This window comes from Paralichthys olivaceus, chromosome 17, assembly GCF_024713975.1.
Source record: "Paralichthys olivaceus isolate ysfri-2021 chromosome 17, ASM2471397v2, whole genome shotgun sequence".
Taxonomy (NCBI): Eukaryota; Metazoa; Chordata; class Actinopteri; order Pleuronectiformes; family Paralichthyidae; genus Paralichthys; species Paralichthys olivaceus.
This window is the reverse complement of record NC_091109.1, coordinates 6,699,250-6,715,487: the sequence shown is the minus strand read 5'-3', so window position 1 is coordinate 6,715,487 and position 16,238 is coordinate 6,699,250. Positions and strand designations below refer to the sequence as shown.

The following is a 16,238-nucleotide window of genomic DNA, read 5'->3' as shown; positions in this document are numbered from 1 at the left end:
CGAATTCATCTGGGAAAACAAGACAAAAATAATCACAGTTCAACCCTCCTTGGATTTAAAGGTGTGACTGTGTTGCAGTTTTCAGCTATTGTCATGGTGACTCTCATTTATTCTCTATGCAAACCCTTTAGATCAAACATCTCCCTTACAATTAGTCCTCACAATACATATAATAATAATATACTTTACTATACTTTATACCGTAATTTGTGATTTAGGGGGCTCTTTAGGCAAATATAATATAGTATTCAGTAGACTCTGCCATGTTTCTACTGTTGGCCAGAAAAGACAAACCAAACACAAGCTCTGTAAAGGGCCTTTCACATTTGTTCACTGTGCGCATATGGAAAGTGTAGAAGTGTAGAATTCTTGAATAAAAATCCAGATACACACATTGTAATTACACACTGAGCCCACTGGACGGTGCCAGAGGACTGCAGAAGGTTATTGGTGCAGAAACAACCCCAGCTCCTCCACCTGCCGAGTTTGAATGTCCAAGCACATTTATGGCTGATGAAATAATGATATCTGATAAAATACTATGTTCAGGTGGAACCTCTCTCCTTTAAATCCCCTTGATAATCATTTGCACAGTGTTTGAGCAGTTTTACAAAACTGTCAGACCGAACAAGTCCCTGTCTTTCATCAAAGGTGGATTTTCCTTTTGATTTGACTGTGAAGGATATGCTGTCTTTATTATGACACACAGCACAAATAGGCCCTGCAGCACCAAAGCTGCTTAAATTGTGATTCATGATCTTGTGCATCAGTGTTTTTGTACTGAGATTGTCAGTCTTAACAAATCCCCACATCATTTGCTCCACTGCCTTAGAAATCAATGATTAAACTAATTACCCTGATTATCAATAGCCACTCACCTTATTCTTTTTTGTCTCCTCTAAGTGGTAGCTGTGGTTTATGCCACAATTGTGGTTTGTTTTATGCGCTAGTGTAACTACTCATAATTGTGGGGGAGTGTATCTCATTATTAGCAGCTTGCTCTATTCTCCTCTATACTATTCTTCCTTTTTGTTTTTCTCTTGTTTTGCTTCTTCTCCTGTCGTTCCTTTTGGCTTCCACCTCAAATGCTGAGGAAGTCAGTGAAGTTGAAGTAATGGCTGACTTCACTCGCCAGCCAGCGCTATCGACTGTTACACACACGCAGTGAGACCCCCTGGGAATACAGCACGGTGCACGAACACACACACACACACACACAAAATACGTGAACATGGACGTGCACAAAATACAGCCATCCATGTTTGGAAGTAACACAGCACAGATGCTCTAAGGACGCACAGGACAAAGTCACACATAGTGAAATATTGAGTCTCTATATGAGAAAAACATCATGACAGAATGATCCATATAAACAGAGCAAGGGAAAAGGTTGAGTGTGAAAGAGACAGGGGGGGAAATTGAAGGATGAAAGACATATTGTGATCAGAGAATGAAAGGAAGTTAGAACAAACGCAGGCTTTAGAATTTGCACATCTCATCAGATCTGCTCCACTTCTGTGTCAGGACTGCAGAGACAAGAGGCGCTGTCAGACGGTGGAGATATCAGATTCTCTATTTCCAGGAGACAGAGACAGACTCTGTTTGCTACAGAACACACACACACACACACTGATCACAGCGACATCTCCTCTGTCTATTGTTAGCTGGGGCGATGCCAGAGCGGTGGTTAGGGATGGAATCTGATTGGCCATCTCTGGTTGGCCAATCAGGTAGTTGCCTTACAAGCATCAGAGATGGATTACTGCAGCCTCAAGTAAATCAAACAACCACAGAGTCATGAAAACCACCACAGAAAAACAAGATGCAAGATAAATACAAGGAGACGCAAGGTGGTACAGTGGGTAGCACTTTCGCCCCATGGCAAAATGGTTCAAATCCCAGCACCGAAAACGAGAAATGTGGGTTCCTGAAAGTGGTTAGGTTCATTGGTAACTCTAAATTGTGTGTTCAAGAGTGTGAATGGTCTCTGTATGTTGGCACAGCGGTTTGATGGCGATCTGTTCAGGGTGCACCCCGCCTCTGGCTCCGGATGGAAAAATAATGTAAACACATAAATGATGCAATTGCATCTTTGCTCCTGTGTAGTCTGAGTGGGACCCCAGTTCCATGTCTAATATCTTCTGTGCATGGCTGTAGTCTATACAAATAGCAAGTATTTATTAGTTTTATTTCATAAGAGAAGGTGTAAAGTGAAGTTATTTTACCATTTCACATTATATTGAATATGTAGTTTAACAATTCATAATTTGCAGTTTATTGTAGGAACCAGGGTTCAACATGATGAACCATTAAAGAACTTCTACATTAAGACCTGGGAGAGCTCCGTGTATCATACGTGCATCAAAACATCTTAAATAATAGATAAAGATCAATACAGAGTAGTTAATTAAACTGTGTCAGTTGTTTTTGAGAGACAAAAATAACTGTTGTTATTGGCGCTCAGACGTTTAATCGTCTGGTTATGTCGTTGTTTTACTGCTCAAGTGTTGTGTGTGTTTTATTTTAGTGTTTACGTCTGTTTCTTGATATTGTTTTACTCATCATTTGTACTTTTGTGCCTTTGGCCATGTTTTCATATGTCATTGATTCATTTATACATGCTCAGCGTCATTGTGTGTACTGTGTTTTTTTATGCATGTGTCTATATGTTATTTTTATGTTGTTATTATTTTTTATCTGCCAGAGCCTGCATGGCTAAATCTGGCACAATAACATGGACTCAAGCGTGCATATTGGTAAAGTGCATTATCCCTTTTAAATAAATTAATATAAGTATACACATAAAACATAAACATAGTGTTTTTTATTTTTGCGAACAAAATCAAACTTTTTATTTTTCTTCTTCTTGAGTTTTTATGACAATTAAAGGCTACCACAGGTTATTTTTCATGTTTGGAAGGAGAGGGTGAGGTGAGGGGTGTTCAGCTGCAGCATGCAACACTAGATATCACAAAATTCTACACACTGAACCTTTAAGTTGTTTGTGTAGCAATTATCCTTTTTCAGCTTATTTATTGTAGCTGTCAGTGTGAATCTTTCAGATTCAGGGTCATGATAATCACATTGTTTGCTGCCAAGGGTAATTGTCCTAAAGTGGTATTGATCATGGAGCACAGGAATGATTCAGCACATGCTATATACGACTGAACCTGCAGTAGCCTGACAGTAATAGAGTGTGTGTGTGTGTGTGTGTGTGTGCGTGTGCGTGCGTGCCTGGACTTTATGTGACTGTGTCTAACTAAGGGAATAGCTCCAGAGCCACAGGCAGTGGGAGAGTAATAGAAACGGTGACACTGAAAGTTGCTATCAGAGACAGATGATTGTAGCCCTGGGGGTTGGTTGTGAGGGACATGTATATCAGTGCTGCACTAACGTTCTGATTTATCTCTTGAATCTTTTTTTATTCCTTGAGCCTCTCTCATTCTGTGAATTCTGTCCATGCTCATTCAACACGTCGCTCCCTGTGGGGGCTGCCAATTATTTCACACAGGCTTAAATTCACTCTGCTGCCTCAAGGTGAGAGGGCCTCTTTTCTGAGGAAGTTAAATGAAAAACATCTGAATGCAAACAACAGCTATTACAGTTTTTATTTGCATTCAGACGTCACGCTGACCTTCAGGTGAAGCAAATAAGTGTGGTCATCAAGGCACAGCATGACTCAAATGCTTTTAGGCTACGTGGCCGGCTGTGACTCAGGGGGTAGAAAACCAGAGCGTTGGTGGTTCGTTCGCCAGGAGATTCCTGCTGCGTTTGTCTGGTTCAGGCAATTTATAGATCATGCAGGAGGCAGGATTGAATCACATGTTGTTGTTCAGAGTACCTCTATACAGGTTTGAGGTTATTCTGTTTTGTTTTTCAGTTTTGCGTCCATTGTGTTAGAAACGTCATCAATACGCTTACTTTCCATGTTCCCAGGGGGCTGGCAATCTCACCTTCCGCCCCTCCAGGAAAATGTCCAGAGTTCAGTGCATGTCTGAGAGCAGCTACAGTTTGTTGGAGGGCCGTGGCTGCATTTTATACCTGTTAGGAAGTTATGAGCTGACATTTCACCCTTCTACATCCACTCCAGTTGATCTGGACTGATTTGATGTTTGCCCTAGTAGCAAATGCCACATGTCATGCTGAGGAAGTGGTTATAATGACATCATTCAGACTGCTCTACTTCTGATGATGTTTTCCAAGGAAAGGATCCAGCACCAGAGTCAGACCACATTGATTCTATCTAAGAACAAAATCAAGCACAAATCATATATAATTCACAGAACTGCTGACTTTTGCCAGAGCGAATTACGATGACCTTTAATCAATCTACTCCCCTATACAGGCAGCCGCTAGTTCGATGCCTGTCTTTTGTGAAGAGGGGACCAGACGTCCTGACTCTGATCAAAGCATTGATGAAAATCTGACGTTATATGAGCCTGATAACATCGAGGCTGTTCTTCCTTATCTGTCTCCAGGCCAATCTCTAATCTCTGTGTGCCCTTTGATCGGTAGAGGTGACTTTACATGTGGTCACTGCTTTGTTGTGTTTATACAAGGGATGACATCATCACCATCCTCCCTGCCTGTTCACCACTAGCTGTACTTTTCAGACTGGCGAGTCCTGATCCACACTGGTGTGGAATCTGGGATCCTGGTTTTCTCCAGCTGCTTGGGGGTGGGTCTGCACTGCAGAGAGAGAGAGAGAGAGAGAGGAGGAGAGGGAGGTAGAGAGAGAGAGAAAAAAGAGAGAGAGAGATGCTTGCTAATGTGGTCCTGTACTAAGAGACTCACGTAGCAGAGAGGGAGAACGAGGGAGAGGAGAGGAAGCTTCTAAACTGTCGTTAACTCCACATATAGGTAACTACAGTGTGTGTGTGTTTGTATATGTTCGTTATTATGCATGTGTCAGTCTTTCTAAACATACACACACACAATATAGCATTTCACCTGCCTGTTTTATTCTTAAATTTGTAATTATTTGGAATTTGAAATTTCAATATTGCACCCCTGAGTTACATCGCAGGTGACTTGTATAGAAACCTGGTGCTTCTCTTCCTTCTAGAGAGTGTGCTAACCTATGTGATTGGTTCTCTCGCTGATGCATCTCTGTTGTGTCTGGAGGAAGCCGGAGGTGGCAGTGATAAAAACACATGTGGGTGTGCATGTGAAGTGCTCATCATGGGAGGGTGTAGCAACCAGGTGCATCTGGTCTAAAACTAACAAACATTCATCTGCTGCAGCTTCTGATCTCTCGTTTTTCTCTCACGTCTCACCACCTCTATCAGTTTCTCCATCTCATACCTCCTCTCCTCACAGGTCTCCGTTCACTGCAGCTCATAGTTGGACCATTTAATATGTGTGTGTGTTTGCTTTACTTTTATTTATTTCTGTTGCAGGGTGTGGTTGGTGGCGTCACATTAATATTCTTTTGATGTGTCTCAAATGCACCATACTTTCATTAACACCCCCCCCCTTTTTTTTTCCCCCTCATCCCCCCCACACATCAGCTTCCATTTGTTGCCATGGCAACTGTGTTTGATCTCCTCTACCCAGCCCCTCCATTTGAGCGCCCTACGTGTCACCCCATGTCTTTCCCACTCTCTCTCTCTCTTTTTCCACCCAGATGCACACACACACTAGAGACCCTCGCGTCTGTCTCCTTGTCCTCTCATGTCTCTCACCTTCCTCCTCCACCACCAGCCCTTTTTGGAGGTCACACCCTCCTTATCTTTTCTCTTCATCCTACATTGTTTTTTCATCGTAACTGAAGGGGTTGTCTACCCGTCTTACCATTCTCCACTCTTCCACTCTCTTCCAAAATACTCTTCATTCTCCTCACCCCAGACCTCTCGTCACAGTTTTGTTTGTTTTGTCACCTTATGAATTATTCATGTGATGTCGTTGGTCACCCTGGTGACACACCATCAGGAGGTGCAATGCTCTTATCAACATGCTGACCTTGTCGTGTCAGTCTGTGTTGGGGGGGGTCACATATGGTGCACGGTGCGACACAATTGTTGAACCTAGTTGTAATCATGTGTAATGGTACATTTCATTATTGCAGTCTTAAAACCAGACACAATTGTCCCTGCTTTGAATCATGATTAGTGAGTGTGACAGCTGTTGGTTTGTGTGTGTTTGTCAATGTTATATTGATTAGTCTGCTCTGGACAACCCATTCAGAAGTCCCCAGAGCAAGGAAAAGAAAGGAATACAAGCCTTAAGGCCACTTATACGTTAAACCAACAGAGCAGACACGGCGTAGATACAGCAAAGGTACAGCAAAGGTACAGCGTAGGGAGGCTACAAACATAGGCACAGCAACAAAGAAGCCAACAAACCGTGACAACTGTGAGTCGTCTACTTGGTAGCATGTCTCCTCCATGTCTCTCAGTGACTCTTCTGACTCAGGGGTCAATGGTCGTAAAACATATTCTCCCACCACATCTTCTCTCTTTTCTGTTTTGCAGTATTTTTAAAAGTTACTGTTGTTCAACATTCATTGGCTCCTATTCCAACATTATCTGTTCTGTTGCAGTTGCCATTATTTGAAGTATACACACAGGCACACCTGTATGGAAAACTCAACTGCCAACTAGTATGTTGAAGGTATAATGACACAGACACTCCAGTGTAAATGCTCACAACAACATGGGCTTCGATCTTACACACAAGTATAAACCAGAATTAAGATCAGCATCTGATAACTGACTCATGGTGCTCTTACTTGTGATGAGGATGACCTAACTCTGCATAAAAACACTCAGCATCGAACGTGTGGGCTCCTGTTTGTGGTGTGCTTGTATTTTATATTATCATTTCCTGTAAAGCATGTAATATTTCATAGAGCTGAATCAACATTCACAAATCAACAGAGGGTGTGCAGTTACAGGATTATTAGATCAGGTCTCATCTTAATTGTGCAGCACCTGGCCAATGGTTAAAATGCATGACAATAAAACAGCAATTCTACCTGATGACTGGTTTTACTGCTTTACATTTCGGAGACTAATATATAAATGCATTTAGAGGACTGACATTTTAATCCTCATCAAGGAAACATCACCTGTTCTGCCTAATCCTGCAGGATTACATTTGTCACACAGCTTTGTCTTGAAAAGGTGTCGGTTCATGAATCAGAAATGGTCTGGTGATATAATGCTTAGGAGCAAATGATGGTCGATGTGGGAAAATCTTTTTAGCTTGATCCTTGCATTGTTAGGCCCATGTGGTTTAACCCTGGGTTTTGCTTCTGAGCATTCATGAAAACTGTTCCTTCAAGTCACGTGCCTCAAATCAAAAATCATTTTCAGGTCAGGGAAACAAAGTCAAGTTAAGTCTTATCAGCGTTCGTCAAGAATGTCGCAAGTCCTCAAATTTGTGACTAGAGGCAAGTCCTGTGACTCGAGTCCTACAAGTCGACCTCAAGTACAGATTCCACACAAATGTACAATATTGCATACAACATCCTAACTGGTCTCAGAACAGTAGAAGCTGAGTCATGGGCAGTTTGACAAGCACACGTGTAAAGACCAGGATTATTCACAATACAAGTATTTACATTATAGACTGCCTATACAGATGGACCGCCCCCCGAAAGTGAAGCCAACGCATCTCAAATGCCCCCTTGTGTCTGGCTGTAGTCTAGTTCATAATCACTGCCTCCTCCATGTTATCGTATGGGACTTAAACTAAAAGGCAGAGTACACGTCAAAGACATTTTTCCCAAAGAAGGTTTACGCCAGTTTAGGGAGTTCTTATCACACTGACGTTTGTCCAAGTGCTAATGTTTTCAGCAAGTTTGGTTTTAAAACGTTATTTGATGATAAATAAATGGGTTGAAATGTAATGATTGACAGCTGAGACTAACTCACGACTGGCACATGTATCGGTGAGACCTCGCTATCACAGCTCGATCCCTCGATTACTACTCTGTAGACTCTGGCTTCAAATGCGCAAGATGGCAGCATTCATATCAGTGTTCGGCTTCATTTCTGAGTAGTGGGAGCAATCTATGGTCAACATGCTGTTTGAAGGGCTTTTTGGACGATCACGCCCATGAAAATGAGAGGATAGATTCAACTGCTACCTCCTGGAGACTATAGTTTACTTTGGCCACAAGAGGGCAGTCCTTAGAAGGCTCTTCAGCGATGTTAGGAAAGATCCATGTTAGTATTGATCTAATTGTCTATTTTAAGCTATAGCTTGTCTGAGGTACATCGCTGATGGAATGAACACTCCCTTGGGAAATCACAGGCACCAAATTAAAAATCCAAGACAAGGGGAGATTGTCTGCTTTAAACTAAATACTAGTATTGTCTACATTGTATGCAAAGCAGCCAGTTATAGTCATAAGAGAGAGCCTATTGGTATTCACACTCAGGCCTCTGCAGTGATCAGCGTAGGTTCAACGTGCCTGTATTCATATTCTGTATTCATGTTGTTATCAGTATTCTGCTCACTGTGCTCACTGTAATGCTGCGAGCCACTTCTCTCCTTCATGTCTGTCTGCCTCTCTCCACCTTTTGTGCACACCCCCATGCATATGCAGGATCATGCACACTTGAATATACGTAACATTCTCATGGGATTGACAGCAGGTACATTTGTCTGCTTTATCTGAGGGGTGATGCTGAGCCACATTTTAGTTATATATGTAACGCATGTATATAAATATACAGTGAAAGTGTCTGTAGGAGGTCTGGTCAGATGATGAATACATAGAAGACGAGCATTGAGCTTTATTCCTGGCATCAGCAGTGCACAAACCCACAAACACAGGCTTGTATTTGACCCATCAAAATGGAATAAAGGAAGAGAATTAAATTATAAGCCATGTCCAGATAGTCAGATCCCCATCGTCTAACATAACACGATTCATTAAACACACACACACACACACACATAGAGCAGTGCTCCACTCAGTCGTCCCTTGTTAACATTTTGCTGCAGATTTATCCAAACAGTTGCTCTTGGGTGTGGCACCATCGTCCTGCAGCAGCAGAGCAGCCATGCATGTTAAAATTAAATCCAGGCTCCGTCAGCGCACACAGCCAGTTCATGTGAAGGAGCAGGACATTTCATTTCAAAGTGTCCGAGACTGTTTGGCTGTTTTGAAATCAGTCCAGGTTTGTGCCTGTGGAAGCTCATTTTATGCAACATTCATGTTGGAGGGATTTTCTTAATCATTTTGTGTTGATTCTCTTCTCTCTTATCTTTGCTGCAGGTACAGTACCCTGTGTGTGTCTGTGTGTCTGTGTGTGTGTGTGTGTGTGTGTGTGTGTGTGTGTGTGTTTACGCCAGTGAGAATCATCTTTAGACTGCTCTTATTCAAAGATGCATTAAAATGTTTTACATTTTTTGCAAAGATACAACATTGGCTGATACAACAAGCACAGAATTGCTATTCCACCTTTATACCAGCAGCGTAGGTAGTTAAAGAGCTGATTCAATGCCTGTGCAAAAGTGACATCCAGAATCATAGAACAGGATGAGGACAAGCAGTGTAGTGAGATCTCCATAGAGAAGGAACTTGAACAGATTGTTTTTCATGAACACCCTGGACCCAGATATGATGAGGATAATATCAGTAAAAATTTGTCAACACGGGAAAGTGGACTTCTAAACCCCATAGCGATGTGCAGTAACACAACTAAGGCTTTTATTTGTTAAGTTTTGATATTTGATGTGAAGATATGGATGAGTATTAGGTCATACAGCTATGACTGCAGCTTGAAAGAGAGTCATAGTTTGTAATATCACAATAGAAGCCTGGTTCTGTCTCCCTCTGTTTGTACCACAGAGACCGAGGCTCACATGATGCATTCTGCTTTATAAACACAGTATGATAATGAAGTATGCCCTCATTAGGGGACTGATGGGAGGGAGGGAGGGAGGGAGGTGAGGGTGTTGGTTCATTATTCATCCTTTAATTTGACATTAGAGGTCGGGGCCAGTGTACGTCCTCCTCCTCCTCATTGTTCATTCTCTCTACTTCTCATTTGTGCAGATTCATGTTCTCACTGGGCGCTTTAGAATTGCTAGATATTGGTTTGATTATTTTTGTGCATCAGCAAAATTTGTGCCTACAGCAGTACTTTGAGTGTGAGCATGTGTTGATCCCCACCATCTCTCAGTAGCAGCTGATTTTTGCAGCCTTGCTTCCTCATAAGTTCCATCACATTAATCTCTCATTCTCATCAAACAAGATGAGATCAATGACTCCAGCTTCTTTCCAACACTGTGTCCTGGTACAGAAACTGGACACATAGACCCGGTCCTCATCGAGCGTTACAACACGCCAGGCTTTGTCGGGTGCTTGTCGCGGGTACAGTTCAACGGCATCGCCCCCCTCAAGTCTGCACTGAGAGCAGCCACACAGGCCAAGGCCACGCCGGCAGCCGGTCAGTCGGACAGACAACCCGCCATCACCGCCGCATCGCCAGTGTCTCACCAGGGCAAACTGGTGGAATCTAACTGTGGGGCGTCACCTCTCACCATCCCACCAATGTCTGCTGCAACAGATCCCTGGCGTCTGGACAACACAGGTAAGAAGAACCTTAAACATTCCTAAGATCAATGATTATACACAAAAGCAATAACTAGAACGACACTCTGGAGAGCCCAGACCTCTGCCAACAGCCAGAGTTCAATTTATTCCAGCCACATCAAATTACACACACTCACAGATATCAGTTCCTTAAATGTGCCTGGTTTTTTTTCATCAGGATCTCTGTATTATTTCTTTAGAATTTCACACAAAAAAGAAAACGCTCTCTCTGAAAACATTCTGCCCCCTGATCCAGATCCCAGCCAAAGTTTTATGAATTCTTCCCTCACCTATATTCCATCATTCCACCGAGTTTCATGGTAATCTGTGCAGTAGTTTTCACATATTCCTGCTGAGTAACAAACAAACATGGAGGAAAACAAAACCTCCTTGGTGAAGGTGATGATGTAACAAAGTCAAATACAGAACCATTAATGAGAAAGTGTCACTCTACACTGCCATGACGTTTTCACAGGATGCTCATTGTATCCTCATCACTTTGGTTATCCCTTTACCTTTCCTGTAGCGCCACCAGGAGGTCGACTTATGTAGTTTCAAGTACAATTTCTTGAAAACTACTGGATTGATTGCAGTGAAATCAGTCTTGACAGTACTTTACATCTTAGAGCCAATTAGCAAACCTTAGCATGTGCCGTTGTGAATCAGCTCAAATTGGCTCATTTAGGTTCCAGATGTGCACTGTTATAAACATGGAACACAACAAACAGTTATAGATCCCTTACACAGCTACACACTCCCCCTCTACACACACACACACACACAAACCTCAGTACTCTTGTGTCTAATGTTTCATTTCACAGCAGCGTTTAGTTTTCCACTGCGTCGTTATTCCGGATGCAGCCGTTTTCCTCAGGCTCGGTGCCAACTGCACCTCTGGGAACGTCAAGCTCCCTGAGATCAATCCCGCCCATCGATCCAGACTCCAGGTCCAAACCATAGACTGTATATAAAAACTCCCCGTCAGCGCTCCACCATCCCCCCACAGAAAGGATCAATATTTATTCTGCTATACCTTTTCCATACTTATCATCTATAATCATCAGTGTCAGACTTCTCTTGTTTCTCTCTTCCTCGCAGCTTTTCTGTTCTTTTCACTTTGTTGGTCCTCTCCTCTCAACTCTGTGCCTTCGAGTCTCATCGTTACACATGATGAATTGTTGACGTTATATCCGAGCACGTCCAGGCAGCTGACAGACCATAATGAGTCTGATTGCGCTCCTGCCCTGAATTACTTTCTATTTTCACCAACGTTTCCCTCCCCAGCCTCGTCATCTCCTTCTTATTCCTTCTGGTTAGTTCTCTGGAGAACTATGCAGTCAGCAGCAGAAACAGCTGACAGCTCCTTCCACTTTTGTGTGGATGTGTGCACTTATGCAGGTTGCTTGGATTGTGCACTTTGAAGTGTTTCTGTCTATTCCTTCATCTGCATTACAGACAAGTCCGACATCATCTTTCTCCTTAGGGCCCAAAGTTACACCTCAGTGTTAGCTAGTTTCAGACTGATGCAGCACCTACATTGTTTAAATAGCAAATGCGTTGGTGCACATCTGAGCACCCATGGGTGTGTTGGTCTTTAAATGAGGTGCGGTCAGGTGTACAGTTGATGCATTGTTATCTTGAGGCAACAAAAGTCAATGGTGCAGCATTTTACTGTAATTTTAAGGGCCTTTCTCATGATACATGTGTTTCTACACAGGCTGTAATACACAAGAGTGCATCTGTTCCCTCTGTAGGGAAGGGTTCTCTCGTACTTACCTGGCAAATCCACCTTTATTTTGCAATGTCAATCCAACAAGGTGTAAGCACATCTGGATTTTAAAGGGAATGGGAGTTGGCTCTCAGTGAATAATCAAGAGACGTTCAACCCTTTCAACCCTTCACTCATTCTCCCTCCACAGAATCTGAGCAAATAGACGATCGCAGCTGACGAGGACTGTTGTGCACGGACAGAAGCAGCAGCTCATTAACCTCTTAACCTGTCATGGATCTTTAAAGAAATAAACAATGCTGCGATGCATTAACAAAACTCCACTACACCTAAAGATATGATTAAATACATGTAGCCCACTGTCTGATGCACATGTGCAGTGGAGAGGAAACCTCTCAGTGCAATCAGTTCATGCCTCAGAAAACGAGACACTATTATTCAATTATTTATACGTGTGACCAATGACCAAGTGTTCTTATTTTACCAGTGCAGAACAGTCTGTCTGGATTTTCATTGTGTGCAAACTGGTCTGGTGCAGCTATTCTTGCAAAATCAAGTTAAATCATTGACATCCTTATATTCTGCTTTTATGTAGGTGTATAATTTGATTCCCTTTCTTTCTTCTCTCTGTTTCAGATGCAGAGTTCCCCTTTAATGAGGAGAGAGTGATTCCTGATGGAGTCAACAGGGACTCTGCCATTATTGGAGGTACACTGTGTCGTCATATTTGTCAAAGTAGTCAGCTTTGCATATCAACTGTCAAGAGGCAACTTTGTCTTCGATGCTCACGCTGCTTTCAGACATGCACTGATCTCCAGACATTCTCCTGAAATTATTAGAAGAGGCTGCGCACATGTCCGAGTCAGTTGCCCATGCAGATGAATATTTGAAGAATTTAGCGAGTAAGTGGGCATGTTAATGACATTTTTAACATGTGATAGATGCAAAAGGGAAAGAAAATAATTAGGCAATTATGTCAGGATGAAAAAGAGGGACATTTAATGTCACAGACTCAGACGAAGATGTAAACTTGATAACAAAGACAAGAGATTTGAGTGCTTTTGGTGATGCTGCGTCCCCCCCCAGCCTCATATTCTGTTGTTGTGAATGAGTCTGACCTGAAAATCTCCTGCTGTGTATGCATATATGAAAGGTAAATTCGTCAGGGCTCCATAGAGATCTTCCAGAGTTTGTGTCTGAACATGTAATGACAGATAAACAATTCAATACCAAACAGCATCCGTCAGTGAGCTGTTGGACTGTCTGTGTCAGGGGAGCATACCGTCTCATCATGTGCAGTTATCAGTTAACGTGCCTTTCTTTCCATCTCATCTGATAACCAACTAGGAAAATACTTGCTTTTCTAAATTAGCCCTTGATGTCCTTCTCCTGCAGGTATCATCGCCGTGGTGATCTTCACCATCTTATGTACCCTGGTGTTCCTGATCCGCTACATGTTCCGTCACAAAGGCACCTACCACACCAACGAGGCCAAGGGCAGCGGCGAGTCCGCGGCAGAGTCCGCGGACACGGCCATCATCAGCACCGACAACCCAGAAACCATCGAAGAATCAAAAAAGGAGTGGTTCATCTAACAGCCAGTGGGCGGAGGACTCGGGGAGAGGAAGTGATTCGTTATGACTAACGGCCGCCACAGAAATGGGAGGAGGTATTATTCAGCGACCAATCACGGAGGAGATGGAGGAATGGCCGCTCATGCAGGACAATAATCTCCCAGAGAGGGCGGGGATGTGGGGAAGACGTGTACAGGAATCTTTTTCGTTTGTTTGTTTGTTTGGTTTTGTTTTTTTTTTTATATATCCAGAGTATTAGAGAGAGAGGACCAGTTATTTAGCCGGGCACAGCTATAAGAGACTGTACTTGTATATACTAACCAGCTCGTCCTTCTTTGTATCGTGCTTGGGAGTTTTCAGGAGTCCTTTGAATACTGTATATGACAAATAATTATACTTACCGGGTCATGTGATAGCACAGATTTATCGCCAGTCTCTGTTGCGTTTTGATTTTATTTTTTAAGAAAAGTCTTATATTATAAATGATCAAATCAACATGCCAAAACCCTTTTTTCTTATTTCATCAACCCTCATGTATGCCACTAATACTGCGGTAATATCAGGCTGAATATGAATGCCAAAATTCACTTTGTAAATAATATTTTGTGTAATTTTTTTTTTCTTTATTGAGATTTATTCAGAGTCCGATACATAAACACTGATGAGAAATGTAATGTATCTATATTACGATTATATCATAAGTCTGTTCATTATATACGTGTGAAGTAGAGAGTTTTATGTTCAAATTTTATGACATTCGATTGTAACGGGACATTCCTTTCTGAGGAAGGGCAGAGAGGGGTTTCTCAGTGCATGATGGGAAATCATGGCACTCGTGGTTGGTTTAGCTCAGCGCGGCAGCTTTCTTTTCATTCGGATATTGGCGAAACCTTGAGCCTTTACTCGTTCATACTTAAGACGGTTGTTAGTTTCTTTGCCAAACACTTGAGTCTTACATCTTTTTGCATTAAATGCTTTCTTTGTGTATGGTTAGACGTTAGAGTGACGTTGTGGGCTGTGGGTTCGCAGTGCGTGTGGGTATATGTGTAGGTCAGATCCAACAACTTGCCTGACGCTTGCTGAGTTGTATTGATGCACTCAACACCAGGCTTTAAAGGAGACATATTCTGCTCATGTTCAGGTTCATAGTTTTAAATTGGGAAAATGTTAACCTGCTCAAATGTGTATTACGCAAAGGTGAAATGTGAAACATCGACCGGACTTCTGACGAGGCATTTCAAGAGATTCATTGTTTTCTGTGGCGGAGAAGAGCTCCCTTTACAGCTGTCTTTGGGCTTTTTAACTTTACATAACACATTTAAAAATTGTTAAAGCATTATACGTCTCCTTTAAGTGGTGGAAGCAACATAAAACAAAGATCGTAGATGGCTAATATTTATTCAAGATCTGGGACAAGGTTTAGATGATGGTTGGCTGACTTGTCCATTGTGCCTTCGCGGTCTCGAGCCATGTCGCCTTGCCCCGGTTTTACAACGACGAGCCTGAACAAGAACTTGACTGCTGTTTTCATTTCTCACGAATCTCGATCAAAGCTTGATTTTGAAAACCCGCAAATTCTTTTTTTGAGCATAGCTGTGCAGCAGGAGCAGCGGCTTTAAAGAAGAGCTGCTAACTCCACAATAGACAGGAAGTATACCTTCTGTGACACACACTTACACACATGCATGTTTGATGGAGCATGAGTTAAGGTCGTTCACTCAGTAGGAGGATCCTGCTTTGTGAGCGATGATGAATTGAGCTCCATGCTGTTGTCTAACATGCATTCAGAAATGTCATGTTTTCTAACCATGTTGTTTTCCTGATTGCAGCATTGATAGTGTTTTACAGTCATAAGCAGCTGCCAACTATTCTCATTGTGATTTTTTTTCTTATTTCAATGTTGTCAAATCGCAGCAATTGGCACCTCGTCGCGCAAATGATTTTCGTGTACGACGTCATATTCGCCTCGTGTTCCGAGCGCCAACTGTGCATCAGTGAACTCAGCCCGTCTTCTACTGCAGCCTCAAGAAGACTTTACCCACACACATCAACTCATGAAGGCAAACAAGTGAAGTCTACTTTACTTTTTTTTTTACTCTAGTTATATTACTCAGACTTTACAACAATGCCCTTGATATGTGGTAACAGCAATTATGATGGACTCTCAGCTCCAGCAGACAAAACCATAACCCATATGTTTTGCTTTCCGTTCTGTTGAGTTCAATAAAGAGTGTTTGATCTTTGATATCAGTCTTTGGTGTCACGTGTCTCACAAGTGGCAAAGAATATTCACGGGACGTCCTCTTACTTATACCCTGTAACCGTGCTGATAATGTTTTCTTTTGAATCCGACTCATAACTTTCTGCTGCATGTCGCTGCTAC

The 16,238-nt window shown here is 42.4% G+C and overlaps 1 protein-coding gene across 2 annotated transcripts in view; it reads left to right on the top strand.

Annotated features, from left to right (window-relative positions):
- Positions 1 to 16,100, top strand: part of cntnap2a (contactin associated protein 2a) — a 304,029-nt gene extending 287,929 nt beyond the window's left edge. For both annotated transcript variants that reach the window (XM_020087434.2, XM_020087435.2), the window contains 3 exons: positions 10,260 to 10,550; positions 12,918 to 12,989; positions 13,677 to 16,100. In XM_020087434.2, coding sequence (XP_019942993.2) covers positions 10,260 to 10,550; positions 12,918 to 12,989; positions 13,677 to 13,876 — 563 coding nt within the window. In that variant the 3' untranslated portion in view covers positions 13,877 to 16,100. The remainder of the gene's footprint in view (positions 1 to 10,259; positions 10,551 to 12,917; positions 12,990 to 13,676) is intronic.
- The last annotated feature ends 138 nt before the right edge of the window (positions 16,101 to 16,238 follow it).